This window comes from Canis aureus, chromosome 36 (assembly GCF_053574225.1).
Source record: "Canis aureus isolate CA01 chromosome 36, VMU_Caureus_v.1.0, whole genome shotgun sequence".
NCBI classification, from domain to species: Eukaryota; Metazoa; Chordata; class Mammalia; order Carnivora; family Canidae; genus Canis; species Canis aureus.
The window spans coordinates 8,916,172-8,938,051 of record NC_135646.1 but is presented as its reverse complement, the minus strand read 5'-3'; the positions used below and the strand labels follow the sequence as shown (position 1 = coordinate 8,938,051).

General features: G+C 40.7%; 1 protein-coding gene across 7 annotated transcripts in view; it reads right to left on the bottom strand.

Moving 5' to 3' along the window:
* BARD1 (BRCA1 associated RING domain 1) overlaps positions 1–21,376 on the bottom strand; it is a 78,300-nt gene extending 56,924 nt beyond the window's left edge. For 3 of the 7 annotated variants that reach the window (XM_077885570.1, XM_077885575.1, XM_077885574.1), the window contains exons 1-3: positions 21,219–21,376; positions 10,061–10,117; positions 4,940–5,088 (exon numbers count right to left, since the gene is read on the bottom strand). In XM_077885570.1, the coding sequence (XP_077741696.1) occupies positions 4,940–5,088; positions 10,061–10,117; positions 21,219–21,361 (349 nt within the window). In that variant the 5' untranslated portion in view covers positions 21,362–21,376. Of the gene's footprint in view, positions 1–4,939; positions 5,089–9,514; positions 9,530–10,060; positions 10,118–20,285; positions 20,344–20,579; positions 20,756–21,218 lie in introns of those variants that run through there. The other 4 variants (XM_077885572.1, XM_077885571.1, XM_077885578.1 and 1 more) reach the window with 4 other exon arrangements.
* Positions 21,377–21,880: the final 504 nt, after the last annotated feature.

The following is a 21,880-nucleotide window of genomic DNA, read 5'->3' as shown; positions in this document are numbered from 1 at the left end:
ACTATAGAAAAAGGAGGCAATTAGAAAATGTGATTTAGCTATCATTAATCTACATCAAAGGATTATAATGATGTACATTGTGTGCCTTTCAAATTATTCTCTATTAGAGGTTTCACAACAGAAGTTGAGAAATCTCTTTGACAAACTAGTCCCTTATTAAAAATCAAAGGAAAGTACTTTGCTACCATCTGTGCAACATTAACGCCTTCACTAAAGAATGATTATTTTGGAAGTTAAGAAGTATTCAGTTCCATTTAAAAAAAACAACAGCAACACAGCTATTCAAATGTTCATCTTCATCTATTATAAAAAAGTCATAACATATATGAAACACTATGTAATTCACTCCAGAAAGACAAGCATCTATCTCTCCGGAAGCCATTTCTGGAGAGAAAAGGAAATTGTGATCCACTGAAAGCATAATCAAAGTGCCTTTTTTTGTGTGTGTGTGTGTGGCATCACCAACACCAACAAATGCTTCACAGAGCCTGACCAGCACCTGCAAGGTCTGATTTAATATGATGGGAAGCAATATAAAAGACAAACTCTTAAATTTAACTCTATTAGTAGAAAGCAGATTATGTTATAAAGAATAAGGTAAAATTAATCCATAAATGGTTGTCAGAAAAATTTGTGACACACCATCTTTTCTCTTTAAAGTACACTGAACCGAGGAAAATCTGTTCGAGTATTTAGAAGCTCATTTTAAAAAGTATTACTATAAATCAGGCTTCTTTATCTCCAGCATATCATATACCATGTCCATGATTTGACAAGTTCTTCCTAATTACCCACCTTAATTATGGTAATTATATATTTTATAGTAAATGAAAGTAACAAGGTTCCATTTGAAAGATAAATCGTGAACTACAGGGTTTAAAAAAAAATACAGATGTAGGAGATATCCAACCATCCTGCTTAATTCATCATCCTCAACACTCATTTAACAGAACCATATAATTTTCAAGCTAGACCTTATGGATCACTTAATTTAATACCCTTATTTTATGAGATCCATTTCCAATTTCTTCATTATAAAGAAGATAAACCATTATTTGTCCCCAACTGTTTGCTCCCTCTACCTGTTCATCTAGTACATCTTATACAGCATGAGTTTTGGAAGTACTTCTACAAATGCTACATAAGACATTTAATGCACTATAAAGAAAAAGAAATATCCTCAAACTCAAATACCCTCTGAGACTAGTTTATTTTGGAAACCTCAGGAGGAAAAGGTGATGACAATGCAACTGCTAAGTAGAAAAGGCTCAGCACCATGTAATTTATAGATCTGGACAGAGATTTTTATTTCAATACGCTTATACTCGAGATTTATCATTTTCTATAAAGGAAGCAAAGGAGGATGATAATCCGTTATAAAATGAATTGCTGAAACCAAAACCGAAGAATCTGTTTTAACACTGTTTAAGTCTTTGGGATATGAATTAATAATAGCACTCGCAATTTGTCTCCAATTCAATTCAACAAATATAATGAACACCTATACTCCTGACAGCACTGAGCTAAATGATAAAACAGTAAACAAGAAAACTTACAGCATGACCTCCTTGCATAACCTAAGGCCTCAATTTCCTCACCCACAGAATAAGGAATTCAAGATGACCTTCCTGCTCCTAATATTCTGATTGTATGTTATCCAAACTGAAATTTCAACTCCTCTTAAAATAAGTAATGTTGAAGCCAGCACTGCTCAGTCTGGTCAGGACAAAAGTAGTTATTACTTACTATAATAAGGAAAATGAACACAAAATGGCTTTCAAAAAATTAATCACCAGAATTCTCTCCCCAAACTCCACATCTACTTTTTGATGAGATTCTGAAAGGCCTCAGACCCCACACAAAAACTGTTCTAAACTCAATGATTTTCCTAAATATCTTTAGTAATAATAAAATGTGGAGGCACTTCATAGAGTCCACAAATATGAAAACCATACTAAAGACTCAAACACCATCAACCACAGTAAAATTTCAGAAGTACGCTAGCTTATTCTTCTCAGCACCCTAAAGAACCATACCAATACCACCATTATGCCATAGTTCACTACCCATCAAGAGTTACCCTATTCCCTTTTTATCAACATTAAAAACGTCACATTAAAAAAAAATAGTCACGTTCCTGTCCCAGGTTTTCTTTTTGTTTTGTTTTTTTTTAATTTTTATTTATTTATGATAGTCACACAGAGAGAGAGGCGCAGAGACACAGGCAGAGGGAGAAGCAGGCTCCATGCACCGGGAGCCCGATGTGGGATTCGATCCCGGGTCTCCAGGATCACGCCCTGGGCCAAAGGCAGGCGCCAAACCGCTGCGCCACCCAGGGATCCCCCGTCCCAGGTTTAATTGTTTCCCTCACAAATTCATATATCCAAGTCCTACTCCCAGTACCTCAGGAGATGACCTTACTTTTGTAAAAAGTCATTATAAATATAATTAGTAGGGATCCCTGGGTGGCGCAGAGGTTTGGCGCCTGCCTTTGGCCCAGGGCGCGATCCTGGAGACCCGGGATGGAATCCCACATTGGGCTCCCTGCATGGAGCCTGCTTCTCCCTCTGCCTATGTCTCTGACTCTCTCTCTCTCTGTGTGTGTGATTATCATAAATAGAAATAAAAATTAAAAAAATAAATAAATAAATATAATTAGTAAAAATGAGTAGAGTGGGTCTCTGTAATGCAATACATCTTACATCCTTATAAAAAGGGGAAATCTGGGACACGTGGGTGGCTCAGTGGTTGAGTGTCTGGTCTGCCTTTGGCTCAAGGGCGAGATCCTGATGAAGACCCGGGATGAATGAGTCCCACATCAGGCTCCCTGCGGGGAGCCTGCTTCTCCCTCTGCCTGTCTTTGCCACTCTTGGTCTCTCATGAATAAATAAAATCTTTTAAAAAGGGGGGGGGGGAGGGGCGGGGATCTGACATAAGCACTCAGACAGGGAGAACACCACGTGAACACAAAGACAAACCAAGCAGAGAGGCCCTTCCTTCACAGACATCTTTCCCTCACAGTCCTTGAAAGCACCAACCATACCAACTCCTCAATTTAAAACTCCTAAACTCCCAAACTGGAAGAAAATACACTTGTATTTCTTAAGCCATCCAGCTTATTACCACAGCCTGAGTATGCTAATGTATCACCATACAGCTGGAGACTGGACTTGGATATATGAATTTGTGAGGGACTGGAGAATCAAATCACAACCTCCTGACGGAATTCTCAGAGTGGCACCCAAATGGCACAGCCAATAATCCTAACAGACCACATGTCTTTAAGAATCTGATGAAAGCCACTTTGATTCAGACGTGAACATTTTTCATATTGTACACTTAAGAGTTTAGGGGCACCTGGCTGGCTCAGTTGGTGGAACATGTGACTCGTGATCTTGGGATTTTAAGTTTGTGCCCCACATTGGGTGCAGAAATTACTTAAAAATAAAAAATATTAAAAATTTAATCCTCCCCCTCCACCCCGAACATGGCCAAAGATACATGGACTCTCTTTAATCAGCAGTAGCTGTGGGGGCGGGGGGGCGAGGAGGCAGCTCATACACTAATCTTTTTAATTAGAAAATAAACACTATCAGCCCTACCTCTGAGTAAGAAAAAAAAAAAAAAAAAAAGACAGATGGACTAATCATGAAACTTTTCCTCACTCTTAAAAACATTTACAACACAGAATTATTTTTTCAAAAAGGGAAGTACTTTTTGAAATCTGTATCTGTGTATAATTACATCTGCAAATAAGTAAAACTTAATTACTACAGCACATTTTATCCTAAAAAAGAATAGAGTTTGATAAAATGATCAATAGAGTCTGATCATTTTATTTATCTAAACTTTTCATAAGTAGACTATGATTTAAATTCTTCTTAAAAAATATAGACCTGGTCAATAAGACTCAAAGTATTTGTCTTGTTTCTTTCTTTTTGTTAAGATTTTATTTATTTATTCATGAGAGACAGAGAGAGACAGAGAGACAGACAGACACAGGCAGAGGGAGAAGCAGGGAACCTGACGTGGGACTCGATCCCAGGACTCCAGGATCAGGCCCTGGGCCGAAGGCAGGCACTAAACCGCTGAGCCACCCGGGATCCCCTGCCTTGTTTATCTTGTCTAATCAACTTCACCTTTGGTAGCTGACAATAACACATTGTGTCAGAAATCTAAGGTCAAAAGCTTTAAAAAAGAAATTCAACCATTTTATATGAATATTATCAATCATTCACAGCACCCTGCCAGTCAAGAGAAGGTTATCCTATAAACATAAGCTAAAATGATATGATCTGGTCAATAAAAAGATAATTCCAATATCTAATTACGAAGATTAAAAACCCTTTACTTTCTTTCCCCAGCTAATTAGTTCTCAGCAGAAAGCACAATGGGAAGATATATAGTTAATACAGAGCCTAAGAACAATCTGAAAAACATTAACCCCCGTTTAAATAGAAAAGAAAATGAATATTAGATTTTTGCTCTTTCAAAATGTGCTCATCTAATTAATTCAGTCTGGAAAAGTGATGCACAGAAGGTTGTATTCTATCTTGTAAAAGTGTATTTAAATGAATTTAAGGACAAAATCACTTTTTCCATATATATTATACAGAAATTATATTAACTGTAAAAAGCAAGCAGTGTATGTGGTGAAAAGTGTCTGGACTGACATTCAGAAGAAATGGGCTTTATTTCTCCTGTTTCTGGTACTAACTACACATGTGACTCTAGGCAAGATCATTTAACCTCTCTGGACCTTGGTTTCTCTAAGTTATCTCTACATTATCTGTCACTTCTCAAAGTAACTGCAAACACTATAACTCTTAAAAATCTGAAATATGTTATCAGAATTCCTGAGAGATGTTTACATACTTTATGTGACCAATATGAATTCATCAGTTATTTAATGAAGAGAGGCAGTAATATTTTTTCTCACCTGAAAGCTTATCATCATGTAGCAAATTCCGAAGCTTACTACAAAGCTGGATCATGCTGTCCAATTGTCTATTTATCTTCACATCTTGTATCCACGCTGGGGTGTAACACACTGGACAGCCAGTTCCAATACAGTCACTTACACAATTACTTTAAAAAGGATTAAAAGAAAAAAAATATATATATATATATCAATGCATTCAGCAGAACCTTAATTCTAAGATACAGAGTTTGAACAGAATAAATGAAGTAAAGGTTGTTTTAACAAGCAATGAGTAAACATAAAATATCTGTTAAAATAATGCTTCTGAAAGAGTATAATACACACACAAAATCTAAATCTAAAGTTGCTTAGGTAATTTGATATGAAGAGACTTTACTTTAGCCAGACATGAGTCTGCATAATTTTTCATGCAAATAAATCTATAGCTTCAGTAAGAGTACAGAGAGGGACATAAATAAATATATTTGGTAGTAAATGCTTAACAGCCATGCATCTCAACATTTTTTGTATGCACTGTGCTTCATAGAAAATTATTGCAGAGACTAGGAAAGGTATTTTTTTGTTTTGTTGCTGACAATTGTCTAAAGGCTTTAACATAGTTTCTGAGAAAAGATACTTGGTTCTTTCAGATACTTTTATAACCTGCAGATTCAAATTACCTCAGGTTATCTGTCTGGGAGTGAAAGTCTCATAGTTGGGGGCAGTGGGTTCCTTGACTTTAGCGGTTACAAATCCTTAGCAAATCTGATGAAGATATATAGAAGCTCTTGTAAAAAAAAAAAGGGGGGGGGGCAGGGCTCACAACTCCTCTTCCAAAGCTTATCTGTGGGTTAAGAAACCTAAAAAATCCACTCCTTCCTTAGCCTCACCAGAGGAGCTCCAGCAAGACTAAGCTAACAGTAATGCTAACAGTGATGAAAGCCACATCAATCTCCCCCAAATACATTCCTTTCCATGTGACCCACTCCTCTATAGGCACAGAGGATTCTTACAATGAGAGCTCCTTCCAGAAAAAAGCCTGTGGCATTTCTATTCTTTGCATCTTAGATTCTGATGCAAAGTAACTCAATAAATGTTATAAAACAAATCTGCAAACCACACTAGAGCTAGGAAAGACCTTCCAGATCACCGCACTGCACTCAACAAATGTCAATTTTTTTTTTTTTTTTGAGAGCGTGCATGTGAGTTGGGGGTTTGGGGCTAGTGGGCAGAGGGAGGAGGAGAGAAAGAATCTTTTTTTTTTTTTTTTCTTGAGAGAAACAATCTTAAGCAGATCCCACACTCAGCACAGAGCCCAACATGGGGCTCAATCTCACAACCCCAAGATCATGAAGTGTTAAATTTCTGTAGCAAAGAAAGGAACTTCTTGAGAGTTTCTTTACTTGTAGTTAGAGCTCTTAACTTAAAACCCCAATATATAAAAAGAGGAAACTGATTCCACAGGGGATTTAAATTATCAATTACTGTGTAATAAAGTATTTGAGGAACACCAGTGACACGAGTCACAATCCACTCATCAAGAATCCTTACCTTATTTTCAGATGAAGAAAATGAAATCCAGTTAGGTAAGACACTTAGGTTAATAAGATACCCAGATCAGTCTATTTTATACATTCTATAATGTTCATCTTATAACTGTTCTCAAATTAGTTTACAAACATAAATATAGAATTCTGGGGAAAGAGGTTATTTCTCAATAGATCTGTGTAACATAGTAAGTCAATATTTTCCAAATGACCTAAGCATCATGTCAGAAAATCATGCTGGGTAAAAGACCCATTCAAAGCACAGGATAAACCAATGATATTTAATGTAACAGAATACAAAAAGTTCATTGTTATCCTTCTAGATTCCACACTGTAACAAATCTAAAGAAACTAGCACTTGCCAAGTAATAGTGTAGTATCAAAAAAAGAATATCCATAATTATCTAAACAGGCTACTTAAAAATCCTTCCTTTTTCCAACTATGCACATGTGTAATACAAGACTTCCCTCACATATTGCAATCAAAGCAATGTATCACAACAGATTGATTACGTAAGCAGGTATGAGAACCTACTGTCTTCTATTCAGCAAAACATAAAAGAGATTTGCATAAATAGAACAGTCTCACTCTTCTCACTAGTTTTTCTTTGGTTTAGAAAATGGTTATTTTTTTCTTAAAAAAAGTGTTCTTTATGTTACCATGTAATAAGTTTATTATTGTTATTTTTAAGTGAATAGTATGTTTTAAATGTCTCGGTTTTACATGGTAAATACACACACACACACACACACACTGTTTTACATGGTAAATACACACACACACACACACACACAAAACTGCTTTGGGGTCCTCAATTTTTAAGGGTATAAAATGATCCAAAGTCAAAAAGTTTGCATATGTCTGCCATATGTTTTAAATGATCTTTTTTGTCTTAAGGAGAATACATGGCCTACTTTTTATAAGGGATTGGCATGAAATTACCTTGAAACCACCACAACACTGTCAATAACATAAAAATCTGTGCCCTTCCAACCATCCCCCTCCCCACCCCACTTCTAAGCTGCAGCTAAATTGGCATATATCAAACCATCTTTTAAAACTGCATGATATTTACAGCATTGCTCAACAGTTTTACACAGCTTCGAATCTGCAAAACCCTAATTCTTGGCATCACATAATCAAAATGAACCAAAACTGCACTGAATCTATTCTTTCCTGTGTTCGTGTCATTTACAGATGACCACTTTCTCTTTTAAGAAGTTCCCATGCCTATCTTAATTTTTCACTGACCATTTTAAGCCACAGACCGCTTTATTTTTTTTTTAATTTTGTTTAATTTTTATTGATTTATGATAGTCACAGAGAGAGAGAGAGAGAGAGAGAGAGAGGCAGAGACACAGGCAGAGGGAGAAGCAGGCTCCATGCACCGGGAGCCCGACGTGGGATTCGATCCCGGGTCTCCAGGATCGCGCCCTGGGCCAAAGGCAGGCGCTAAACCGCTGCGCCACCCAGGGATCCCCACAGACCGCTTTAGAACCCAATTAAAAGTATAGGTCTCTCTCACACTAAACACACACACACACACACACACACACACAAACACACACACACACTTGCTTTACATAGAATTTCAGGGAGTTTGTTATGCTCCAGCAGATTTGTCACTCATATTATATACAGTGAGTACATCAGCTGAAACAAATCTGCTTCCTATCAAGTAAGGACAGGAAGTAGCATCATTTTGTGAAGGGATCATAAGAGGCCTTTTGAAGGAGGTGACATCTGAGCTGAAATGTAACTAATGAAAAGTCAGCCTTACAAAAATGTGGCAGTAAATTCTAGATGGAAGAAATAGCAAGTGCAAAAGTCCTGGGGCACTGGTTGAGTTTGGTGTGTTTAATGAACTAAAAGGAGAAGGTGAGTAGAACAGTGTGAGCTAAGCAGGAAGCGTGGCTGTAGAGGCAGGTAGGAATTGGGTCCTGTACAGGAGGGTCTTCTGGGCCTTAGAGTGAAGAGTCTAGATTTCATTCTAACTGTAAAAGAAGCCACTAGAGGAATTTAAGGAATTTAATGATAGGGATGTGATGTACCTTTTTTTAAAGATCGCTGATAAGAATGAATAAAATGGGAAGGGGTTCAGTTTTGAACTTATTAGGAGGAGATACGGTAATAGGATGATGGCTTGGACCAAAGTGGCAATGGTAATAAATACAGAGAAAGTGGGAAAATTCAAGATTCAAGGCACATTTTGAGGTGGAACTAACAGAACTTCATGATGTGATAAGGAAGAAAAAGAGCAATTGGGTATTACTTGTGGTTTTCGCCTTAAGCAACACTGCTATGGGTAGTACCCTTTATTGCCGTGAAGATCACCGAGACAGGCACAGCAAAAGGAAGAGTGGCCGACAGGCATGTTCTGCACACGTCAAGTCTGAAATCCCATTATCATCCATATGGAGTTATCAGGTAGGCAACAGGTACTACTTCCTATCCAGCTGGTGGGTCCCATATATCAGATCCATATTTCCAGAAAGAAAATCGGGACCCCAAGCATAATTGCTTCCCACACATCCCAGCCCGGCAGTCACCTAGTAAATTATTTTCATATGTGCTTAAACCTCGTCTTGCAGGTGTTCATACCAGATAGTCATAGTCATAACTGAAATCATTAAAAAACTACTCAAAGGAGGCTACGTTAACCCTGTCTCAGACAATTAAACTAAGACATTCGGTCCTTGAATTTACTTCTCCAAAATAAGAAATAGAATGACATGAAAATCTGGTATTCTAATCTATAAGCCAGAGCTCTCATACTATAACATGGATATAATTTCACATAACTATTATTATTTGAATTGTGCCCCCCAAAAAATGTTGAAGTCTTTACCCCAGTACCTAAGAATGGGATCTTACTTGGAAATAGGGACTTCTAGATGATCAAATTAATATGAGACCATCGAGGTAAGGCTTAATCCAATATAACTAGTATCCTTACAAAAAGGGGAAGTTTGGACAGAGACAAATATGCACACAAGAGAGAATGTCATGTGAACATAAAGGTCAAAATCAGAGTGATATATCTACAAGCCAAGGAATGCCAAAAACTGCCAGAAGACAAAGCTGCTCCACCAGAAGACAGAAGAGAATCATGGAATAGTCTTCCTCACAGCCCTGCTTGACACCTTGCTCTCAGACTTCTAGCTTCCAGAACTGTGGGACAAAAAATTTCTGTTATTCTAAAGGACTCAGTCTTGGGCAATTTCGCACAGCAGCCCTAGAAAACTAATCTAACAACTATAAGAACTAGATTTTTTATAATTTGGAAAGTCTAGACTCAAAACTAACTGGAAGGAAAAAGAGACATACTTCAACAACACAAGAGATTTTCTCCCCAACCTTAGCAGCAAAACTACTTACTAAAGCTTTGCAACTTTGGACAAGCCATCCCCTTTGAGCTTTGATGCTATTATTTGTAAATTAAGACAGTTCTAAAAATCAAAATGAGAGAATATACAGTAAATTACCTGCAGTGTATGAGAGCTACACAAACATAAGGTAATGTCATTGATTACATGATGATGACCTAGTAAAAAATACCATTACGCTAAGTATCAAGCCGTAATTACTTACCTACAGAAGATGTGCTCACACCCTCCTAAACACACAGGCTCCCTCAGAATATTAGAGCTGTTTGAAGAAAAGGAAAACAATCAAGACTTAGGTCATTGTTAGATCAATATTTTACACCCAACATTTCATAAATCCAAGGCCTAACACTACCATATTTCTCTTTCTTAAAGCAGAAGATACTAAGGATGTATTTATTTGAAAGGCTGTTACTACCTCATTAAATATTGTATCATCACACATCTGCTGGATTCAAATAGCTACTATCAAACTCAGTACAAACTGTAACAATTTTTATAATGCACATACTGGGAAATCACAGAGAGAAGCAACTCTGTGCTGGTATCTCTATATCCCTTACAGGCAAAACCAACCACTGGCTGCTTCTTTCAACTACTAAAACACATCGTCACCTAATGACTCAAAAGTATAGACCATAAATTTCAAAATAAGACTTAAAAATAAAATGACCATATATTTTCCATATAAGAACATTTCTGAGAGGGATGCCGGGGTGGCTCAGCAGTTAAACATCTGCCTTTGGCTCAGGGTGTGATCCTGGAGTCCCGGGAACGGGTCCCACATCGGGCTCCCTGCATGGAGCCTGCTTCTCCCTCTGCCTGTGTCTCTCATTAATAAATAAATAAAATCTTTAAAAAAAAAAAAAAAACATTTCTGAGAATGAAGGGACGTGGTAACTGAATAGGACACTGGGACAGCAGGTGTAAACCAAGGCTGACCTAGGAAAATCAGGACATCTAATCACTTTGATCCTAAGAATTCATGGTTTCCCATAGAAATAAATACCCTGTTTTCTGACCATTGTTAAGTGGCTATTTACATTTCATCAATGCCCTGTCAAAAATCCAGCCATTCTTTCAGTTAACAATTAGTTGACTATTTTGTACTTTAAGCAACTGCAAATAGGAATCATCAGGTTGACATTCTGCAGACGGAATGAGATTCATGGCATTGGGAGAGGAAAGACAGAAACACAATCATTGTCCATGGAAATACCTGCTACATTTGATAATCCTCAGAAAATAACAGTACTTACTTCTTAATAAACACATCAAATCATTATTTTCAGAGGGTGTAATGTAGTGAGAGCAGACAGGAGAAATAAAGCTTTCAAAGGATGAACATTTTTTGTGCTTGGTTTATCACAATAACCTTAGGACCTTTAGGTATTTACACCATTATTATCCAATTACCTCTGTATACATACCACATATCAATAAAAACAGTTTTCCACATTTCTTAAAAGATCAAAAGTATCACACTGCACATTTTAATAGATATGAACATTAAAGTGAAATTGAGCTTTCAGAAAGAATGCTAAAAACAGAGTACACACCTACAATGTTATCCTCAAAATACCACATACGGTGCTCATTGACATCATAAAACCCATTACTTTTCAAAAACTCACAATATCTGATTTTTCTATCACACTACACAGATCACAGTGATAAATATATGACTTGTGACATGCCAGCCACTTTTGGGATTCTAGCAATTAAGATAATATCTGCTACAACAATCATGCTCCTCCTGTAATTTTTGTTCATGATTTCATCTACCAAACCTAATCTCTTATCTCCTAATCAATGTATTAAATTCTACTTCATTACAAGCTCTGCTCTAAGATCTCTGAAGTGGTGGTAGTTCACATCCTCTATCACAATATACTCCCTATGTCTCTTTTATTCTATCACTGACCAAGCCTCCACCTTCAGGTTGCTCCCTACCTTGAGAGAATACCATTCAGTTCATTAGCTCCTTGGATTCCCTAGGCCACAGTTAACTACTTCACAGCCACCTTCACCATCACCCTATTTCCACTGACCTCTTAGACACTCACGGATGCCAATCTGTAATGCCAGACAGGCCTGACAGTCCACTCCTTCCTCACCTACTCTCAGGCTATGACTAACTATCATAAAAAGAGAGATAGGAGTGTCTAGATGGCTCAGTCAGTTAAGCACTGGACTCTTGATCTCAGGGTCCTGAGAGCAAGCCCCATGTCAGGGCCCCCTGCAGAGTGTGGAGTCTGCCTAAGATTCTCCTTCTCTGTCCGCCCCTCCCCAGGCTCACTCACTCTCTCTCAGAAAAAAAAAAAAAAAAAAGAAGATACGTAAATATGTCTTTATAAATCTACTTGATAGTTTCTTCACCTATGTATCTCTACCAAAGTGGCACATTATATTTTCAATGAGTAAATAAATGAATAGGTGGCTATTCCTAACAATCTCTATGCTCTGAAATACCATTAACCTGACTGAAGATGAACTGTGTGAGCTTCTTACCACCTGGACCCTTTCCTAACCTTTTCACCCGTAATTCTATCCCTCCCTCCAGGCTCAGAGGAGATCTCCTGCAGTCATTCTTTTTTTCTTACAACGCACTGCTCTATCTCTCCCTATGTCCCTTATCTTCTCTGTCCCCTAATGTAATCTATTCTCATCATTATAGTCACCTTTCTTCCTCTCTCTGCCTAAAAATGCACAGGTAGGTACTCTCTCCTCCACTCAAAAAAGGGGGGGGGGGGCACTTTCTTTAGATCCTGCTTCTCACTCTACTTTCAACCCCAGCTCTTCCCTACAGATGTAAGGTCCTAACTTAGAGCTCTAGAGCAGTCACTGTCTCCTTATCTCCCTAGCTTTAACTCCCAGCACTCTGTTGAAATTGCCCCCAAAAAACACTTTTAGGCCTCATTCCCCCTGACATTTCTGTGAAGTAACACTGACCTCAACTTCTTTCTTGAAAGTTTTCCTTCTGTTGAGTTTTGAATTTCCTTAGAGCACATTTACCTGCCTGTTTCAGCATTTTGTTAATGCCTCTTTCCTGTCTCTCAACCCAGGATGCAGTCCACAGCATTCAATGGTTTTCTATGGCAGCATTCAACTCAATGCCTTGATTCTGTTTCTAAACTTAAATGTCCTAAGATGACTCTGAACACTTTATCTATGGTTCTGACCCTTCACCCCAGTAATGAGAAGCTATAGTGTGATTAGCAATGAATCTAAGATCTATGAACAATTGATCAATTGTACTAATTATTCTAATTACTGAGCTAGAATATATTTTGTTGTTGTTAACAGATGAGGAAAGACACTGGGGACGCCTGGGTGGCTCAGTGGTTGAGCATCTGCCTTCCACTCATGGCATGATGACGGGTCTAGGGATGGAGCCCTGCACCCAACTCCCCATGAGGAGCCTGCTTCTCTCTCTGCCTATGTCTCTGTCTCTCTCTCTGTGTGTCTCTAATGAATAAATAAAATATCTTTTAAAATTTTAAAAAGACATTAGAGGAATGACTGAGAAGTATGGGTGTGCGTGCATAAGGGAAGGAGCAGGGAGAGGGATGTTACAACCAAGGCTAGGGGGAATGAGGTCAAGTTCAAAAGAAGGTTAATGAAGAGTTCAAAGAGCAAATACAGACAGAAGATGGCACAGATCCAAGTCAAAGCCAGGCTTTCTGACAATGCCAGGAGCTTAGCTGAGAAGACACTCAGGAATAAAACAATTTCTACTATAATCAGACAGTATCAAAATTTTAAATGTACCCACTTTTAATTCAACTATTCCCCTGCCAGGAATTTTATCTTTTAGAGATATGTCCTTATAAAACTGAAACTTCAAAACACAAAAAATATCTACCTAGACAGGAGATATCTCACCAAGAGAGTCCAGAGATTAAGAAATAATAAAACTAAAACGTCATATATATATATTCAAAATTGCCTAAGACATCTCAAGGGTAACAAGGGATGCCTGGCCTTCAAAATAATGATTGAAAATTATTTTGTACTTCCTCTTCCATATTAGAAAGTTAATAGATAATAAGAAAACTCATGGGATCCCTGGGTGGCGCAGCGGTTTGGCGCCTGCCTTTGGCCCAGGGCGCGATCCTGGAGACCCGGGATCGAATCCCACGTCAGGCTCCCGGTGCATGGAGCCTGCTTCTCCCTCTGCCTGTGTCTCTGCCTCTCTCTCTCTCTCTCTCTCTCTCTGTGTGTGTGACTATCATAAATAAATAAAAATAAAAAATAAAAAAAAATAAGAAAACTCATCTTTTAGAGTAGGAAGTTAGAAAGTGAACAAGGTCTAAAATGGAAAAATTCAAGAAGTAGCAATAGAAACTGATCATTTGGAAATATAGGTGTAAATCTTCAAGAACTAAAATAAAGAGGTTGTATGTGGAGTATAGATGAAGCAAAACAATGTTTTCATATGTCTTTGCCTTACTTTGTTGACTATGTTCATGTATAATTTTAATAAAAAATTTTTAAATGTAAAGGCCAGGGGACAAAGATATTCCCTCCCGCACAGCTTATTACAGCAAAAGACCAGAAACAATAGAAGGTCACCTGCAATATAATATATACCCTAAGGGGCTTAGAATTATAATCTTTTTTTTTTTTTTTTTTTTAGAATTATAATCTAAATAGGTAATTTCAGGGGATCCCTGGGTGGCGCAGCGGTTTAGCGCCTGCCTTTGGCCCAGGGCGCGATCCTGGAGACCCGGGATCGAATCCCACGTCGGGCTCCTGGTGCATGGAGCCTGCTTCTCCCTCTGCCTGTGTCTCTGCCTCTCTCTCTCTCTCTCTCTCTCTCTGTGTGACTATCATAAATAAATAAAAATTTAAAAAAAAAAAAAAGCTTGTGCCTACATTTAAAAAAATAAAATAAAATAAAATAATATAAATAGGTAATTTCGTAAGCAAAGTTACTATATGACTTAAGAGAAGTACAAAATGCTCTAAAGTCCCAGAGAGATGGCATCTAGTTGGGGCTTTGGAAATCAATGCTGAAAGCAAAATATTTTGTATTGTATTCGCTTGATTCCCTCATCTCCAAATAGACTGTAGCCCTACAAACAAGAGGTCTTGACTTTTATTTTTTCTGAGCTCTCCAACACACTATTTCCTCCCTAGCGTGGTGCTATGTGAGCGGCAGGACTCTGATAAATCCTTAGTGAATGAAGCAAATGGAAAACTACATGCAAAAATGAATTTATATTAACAATTCTATTTTATCCTTACCCTATTCTTTGTTTGATATACATATATATTAGAAAGAAAAAAAATCCAGAAGAATAAGAAAAGACATTTGCATGGTAACAGGATTTCCGTACCTTGAAAATTCGGCTACTCTACTTTTTCCCATCTGCAGTCATATTTCTGTTACTTTACATGGAGTTGATTTGGAAAGATTGGCAAAGTCAGAGGATTATAACTTAGGGAAGGACTAAGTAGTGAGAACAAACAATTTTTTTTTAAAAAAAAAGGTCCTATTGATATAAAAATGTCTTTGCAAAGAAGAAAAGGAAAGTAAATTCAGCTGAGATTATAATACTGAGGCAGACCCATTTCTTAACAGAATGGCTCCCTAAGCTTCTATGAGATAAACTGTTATTTAACATTAGGCAACATAGCTAGCTACCACAGTGCTCTTACATTTTAGAAAACTGCCCAGTTATTTTAAGTGTGCACCAACACAATTGGTTAACAGGCTCTCCAAGCCAATCAATTTCTTGTATTTATCTTCAAAATAAACAAAATTGTTAACAAGGGACATGAATAATGACACAAAAGCATCTTTTTCTGTGTATTTTGTATGCCAGATTCAAGTAAGTCACATGGTAAAATTTTTTTAAAAATCATGTCTAATTGTTTAGTGTTAACAAACACTGAATAAAATCAATGAGCCAATACACCAAAAGCCAAATGGGCAATAGACTCCTATCTATTAACGACTAATTAAAATAGGATCTGCTGTTATGAGACAGGTAAGTCACAGAGAATATCCCGTATATCTGACTCAAATAGCACTGGTTTACTCTGTCCTGTATTCTCTTTCTTCCAAAGCAAAACAGTACCTAGGTAACTGTTCTTAAAGCTCCACCTCTTCCACCTTATATTCAAATGTTGAGTTTCAAGGCTCATTCATCTTTGTATTCCCTTCCCTGCTCACTTCCAGAAGTATGCCTTCAATTATGATCTACATGCAGATAGATGACTGTCAAAAGTGCACTCCCAGCCTCTCCTGTAAGTCCCAGACCCAACTAATAATAAGTCCACTTGTAAGACCTTCCCCTATACTCTAGGAAACAGATGCTCAATGTCTAAGTTTCTCTGGCAGTCCCAAGCCTGTATAGCACTAGGTGTGTGTAGGCCTGTAGTGGGTCTGTGCAAGTTATAGTTCTAGCTCTAACCCCCAGAGGTAAAGACCTTTGCCTTCTACATCTACTCTAAGACCACAGTCATTACTTACTACTGGTAGTAAACCCCAGGAACCTATGAAGGATTCTTGGTGAGGCAAGTTTACCAGGTCCTTCTGGTTATTTCCACCTGCAAAAGCTTCTCAAATGTGATCCTAACCTAATCTAAATTCTTTTATCCATTAATTTAACAAACACGAAGAAATGTTGTGTCCAGCACTGTGGCTACAAATGCGAACCTGTCTTTATGAAATGTGTAGTATTACTGAAGGCTACAGGTACCAAAAAATCAAAACACCAAAAGTTAGGAGGGATATCTGATACATACTGAACACCAATGGTTTGTGCCCTTTTCTAGATGTAGGTTAAACTTCAATAGCAAGTTTTGTAGGTTAAACTTCAATAGCAAGTTTTACACAACAGAGGCACCTGGGTGGCTCAGTTGGTTAAGCCCCTCTGCCTCTGGCTCAGGTTGTGATCCCAGAGTCCTGGGATTGAGCCCCTGGGTCAGACTCCCTGCTGGGCAGCGGGGAGCCTGCTTCTCCCTCTCCCTCTACAGCTCCCCCTGCTTGTGCTCTCTCACTCTCAAATAAATAAATGGGTAAGATCTTTAAAAAAAAAAAGTTTTAAACAACAATGTGCATCCAATGGAAACTAATATTATAGAACCTACAAACTGGAAGGAGCCTTAAAAAGCACTTGGTCCACCTTCCTCATTTTATAGATGGGGACACCAGAGTCCCAGGAAAGGTACATAAATTGCTTCTCCTTAGGAACTATGCGAACCAAATGAATAGTCTGTTGTTGGGCCACTAATTGCTTTCTGATCTGACCCACCTACTCACACTTCCTATTTATTCTACTGTACCTTTTAACATATTGTAATTAGCACATTCCACCTGTCTCCATCTGTGAAAATCTTTCCAAAGCCCAATTCAAAAGCCATAAAACTTTCCTCTACTGGCACCATCCAAAGTATTCTCCTTTGCATCTCTTTGGCCTTCATCATAATTTACCCCAAACTCTGTGTACATTTTATCCCTTATAGTTAAGCATGCTCCTTACAGGTTGAAAATGTCTCACCACATAGCACCACTAATGTACTGCCTCAGAGATGGCTTGTGGTCCTAATCAGCACCAGAGCAAGCCAAAGGAGTAATCATTCCATTTAAGGATCATTGGCCTATTAAAATGCTTCTGAACATTCAAAACTAATGAAGGCAAAAGCTTAATGCTGGGGTCAGGAAATCCATCCTGTATTTTACAAACATTCATATAGCACTTAAAACATAATGGGCACTGCTGTAAGTATCTTATAAATATTAACTCATTTAATTCCCATAGCCAACTTATAAGATAGAAACGACTACTAACTCATTTTGCAAATGAGAAAAGCATACAAAGATAAAATAATTTATCCAAAACCACTAAGCCACGATTTGAAGCCAATGTTCAAAATCAATGCTCGTAACAGCTAAGCTCTGCTTAAGAGAAAAAAATCTTGATCGCCTTTACGATGACAAGACAATTTAGAAAAAATTCACCTACCCCAAAAATCACAAGATTACTTTTTTACTTTTTACTAAAAGTTGATTTAAAACATGCTACAGGGATCCCTGGGTGGCGCAGCGGTTTAGCGCCTGCCTTTGGCCCAGGGCGCGATCCTGGAGACCCGGGATCGAATCCCACATTGGGCTCTCGGTGCATGGAGCCTGCTTCTCCCTCTGCCTGTGTCTCTGCCTCTCTCTCTCTCTCTGTGACTATCATAAATAAAAAAAAAAAAAAAAAGATTTAAAAAAAAAATAAAAAATAAAACATGCTACAACTCCAAATTACATTGTAAGTAGAGATCAAAGCCCCTTGCTCTAACCGTCAAGAGGTACCTAATTATTTTAGTTCACAAAACAGTGTCATATGACACTTGGGTTTTTACATTACAGCTCCTAATATTTTTTCCTACTTCCTTTAGGATCACATTATTACTATGCTTTCTGCCAGCCTCTCAAACGATACGGTCTTCCTGTCTCATTTGTCCAAATCTTTAAATAGCTTCTATCTCGTTGTGAGGCTTGGACCTAACACAAATGTCACATCTGGCCTCTTGAAAAATTTCATCAGCTTCACCTTGGAGCCACACTTATGTTAAAGGTCAAGAAAGGATGCCCTGTAATGTAGCCAATCCACCTGCACGCGCAAGTAATGCTTCCTGCAAAATAGATTCAATGTGCTACACGAGACAGGTGACACCTGGGAACACAATATAGATGACAGCTGCAAGCTGAATGTGAGGGTAATCGGGGTAATCACTAGCCCACTGGGTAGAACTTTGAAACTCTGTAAAAGGGCATACTGACACAATTTCAAATAATATGACACTGCTCTGAATGGTGGGTCGCAAAAGCAAGAAGCAAACCATTGGAGTTGCTCCTTTCAAGCAATGATGTCAGGCAGGAAAAGGCAGAGGTGGAAAGAATGTTTTTTTGTCCCCCATGGGTAAGGAGCAACTAGCCACGCTATTCACTCGGACAGTACCAAAACACAGAGACATCGAGAAGAACACAAAATCATTTCTAAATATTGTGATATAAAATTTTAGAGAGAAGTATTTTTAAACTTAAGATTGTACCTGTTAAAACAGTTTGGCAAACTACAGCCTGTGCACCAAATCAAGTCAGTAGACTGTCTTTGTACGGCCTTGAGCTATGAACACTTTTTGCTTTTAAGGATTGTAAAAAACATAAATAATAAAGAACAGATACTGTGGCCAGCAAAGTCTACAGTACCTACTATATGACTTTTTATAGAAAGTTTGCAGACCCCTATATTAAAATAAGCAAAGAAACAGGTGAAATTTAGCTATTCTGTCAGTGGTTCATATATTATCTTTTTAAGAAAAATCACTGGAGCTCACCATTACTGTCCAGTCAAAAGAACAACTTGTATTAGAAGTCTGGACCTAGCTACTGATGTCCACTTTCAGTCCTTTGGCTCTAATTTTCTGCTCACTTCAGTTAAAAACTGGAAAAATCGTTGGCAGAGGATAAAAAGTGAAATTGGCTGCAATGGATTTCAGGACAACCTATAGATTAGTCTTACAAATCACCTATTTTGTCTTCCTCGAAACCATTCAGCAAGCAGGCTATACTTCTTTGTATTTTTATAAGACAGCTATTATTTATCACTTATTCTATGACAACCACCCATACTCAACACTCTGCATGTACAATTTCATTTAGTTTCTTCCTACAGAATGTTAGTTTCATGAGGATTGATGGTTTTGTCTGCTTTGTTCACTACCGAAATGAATCCCCAATGCCAAAATAGCACTTTGCAGGTGCTCAATAATATCTTTATTACTAATGAATCCTCGTAGGGTGGATGAGCGGAGTGATATTATCACTCAGACGGGGAAACTGAGGCAGAGAATTTGAATGACCTGGGCCACAGTGTCAAAGCTGGAACCTGACTCCACCACAGTCTAAGTGAAGCACTATGCTGCTGCCCTAGTGCCTTCCATACAGAAATGTGCCAACTGAATGTCTTAACTTTTGTTGAACTAGGAAGGTGTAATTATAATTGCTTCTATTATAGCAACTAGCAGAGCCAGTTTTAAATTTCCTATTCTCAAAAAAATTAAAATAAAATAAAAATAAATTTCTTGTTCTCAGATGGATGGCCCCTGTGTTATGAAAAACACACACAACTCAGAATGTCTCCATGAATTCTAGCAAAAGTGCCACTTTTCTAAGGAGTGCAATGACTTTGTAAAGGTTTTACAAAACTAAAGTGCAGAAGTCTCTGACAGTTAAGTCCATTTCTTTTTTTTTTTTTTTTTTTTTTTTTTAAGATTCATTTGAGAGTGAGAGAGAAGAGAGATGGGGGGGCGGGGTGGGAAGCAGGGAGAAGTGCAGAGGAAGAGGGAGGACCTGAAGCAGACCCTCCACCCAGGGCTGGAGCTCAGGCCCTCAGGATGCCGGCCAGAACCGAGAGTTCCACACTTACCCCACCCAGGCGCCCCACAGTGAAGTCCATTTCATTTTTAAAGAAAAAGCTGCTGTGTTACTTGTACTTTATGTACATCTAAGTTCTGCAGGTTGGAAATCAGAGGGGGGGGGCGTGGGGGGACAAATCAAAACAAAGTCCAAGAAAGATAAATACTGGGCTACAAGCAGAGAGAAAACCCGCCCGAGAGACACCGATGCAGAAATACGGAGCTGTGCACACAGCAGGTGCTCAATCATTGCTTTTGGACGAAACGAAAAAGGGCGGCAAAAGCCCTTCCTGCGTGTTAGAGACCTGCCTGCCTCCCAGACCGGGAAGAGCTCCGGGAACAGCAGCACGGGGCACCGGCCAGGACAGGGGGGTCTTCAGGGACAACGAAAGCCTGGAAGTGAGCAGACTCCCGCGGTGCCACGGCGTGAAGGAAAACAGGAAGCAAAAAAAGTGATAAACAGCATCCGTCAGAGCTGGGGCTGGGGCCGGGGCCGGGGCCGGGGCCGGGGCCGGGGCCGGGGCCGGAGCCGCACCGCCTTCGGACGGAACCAAGGCGACGAGCCCCTGAAGCCGCACCGCGGTGTCCGTGCCGCGCCTCCAGCCAGAGGAACCCAAAAGGGGCGGGCGCAGCCCCGGGCGGGCGGGGGTGAGGGTGAGGGTCGGGGCCGGGGCCGGTCGTCGGGGTCCCGCCCGCGCCGCCGCCTCAGCGCGCACCTCCCGCGGGGGCGGGGCCTGGGAGCCGCGGCCAGGCCGAGGCCACGCCCCCGCCCGCCGGGCCGCCGCGGAGGTTCCGGAACTGCCGTCGCGGCTGGTTAGGGCAGGGAGGAGCGGCGGGGGCGGCGGGAGCGCGCGCGGAGGGGCTGCGAGCCGGCCGGGAAGACGCGCGGGGGCCCGCCAAGGTGATGCCCGCGCCCCCGCCCGCCCGCCCGGGTCCGTCTTTACCAACGCGAGCAACGCAGCAGCTCCTCCAGCCGGTCGAGCGCGGCGCGGCTGTGGGCCCAGGGCCCGCGCCCGGACGGCTCCATGGCGGGCGCGGGACGAGGCTGGTTCCCGGAGCGGACCCTCGGCCGCCGGCCCCCCGGCATCGCCCCGCCTGGCCAGGGGTCCTCCCCGAGCGGGAGCCGCGGCGGGCGGGCGGGCGGGCCCGGGCAACGACCGAGACGCCGCAGGCCTGGCGCCCGACCCCCGCCCGAGTGGTCCCGCGTCGGGGCCGGCGGGACGCTGGGGGCGTGGCCTGTGGGGGGCGGGGCCGGGGCGGGGCCGCCGAAGCGCGCCAAAGCCCAGGCTCGCGGGCCGGGGGGCGGGGCCTGCGGGGTGGGAAAGGGGGCGGGGCCGCCGGAGCGCGCCAAAGCCCAGGCTCGCGGGCCGGGGGGCGGGGCCTGCGGGGTGGGAAAGGGGGCGGGGCCGCCGGAGCGCGCCAAAGCCCAGGCTCGCGGGCCGGGGGGCGGGGCCTGCGGGGTGGGAAAGGGGGCGGGGCCGCCGAAGCGCGCCAAAGCCCGGGCGCGCCAGTCGGGGGCGGGGCCTGCGGTGGGCGGGGCCTGCGGTGGGCGGGGAAGGGGCGGGGCCGGGCCGCCCGGAGGGACGCGGAGGGGACGACGAGCCCA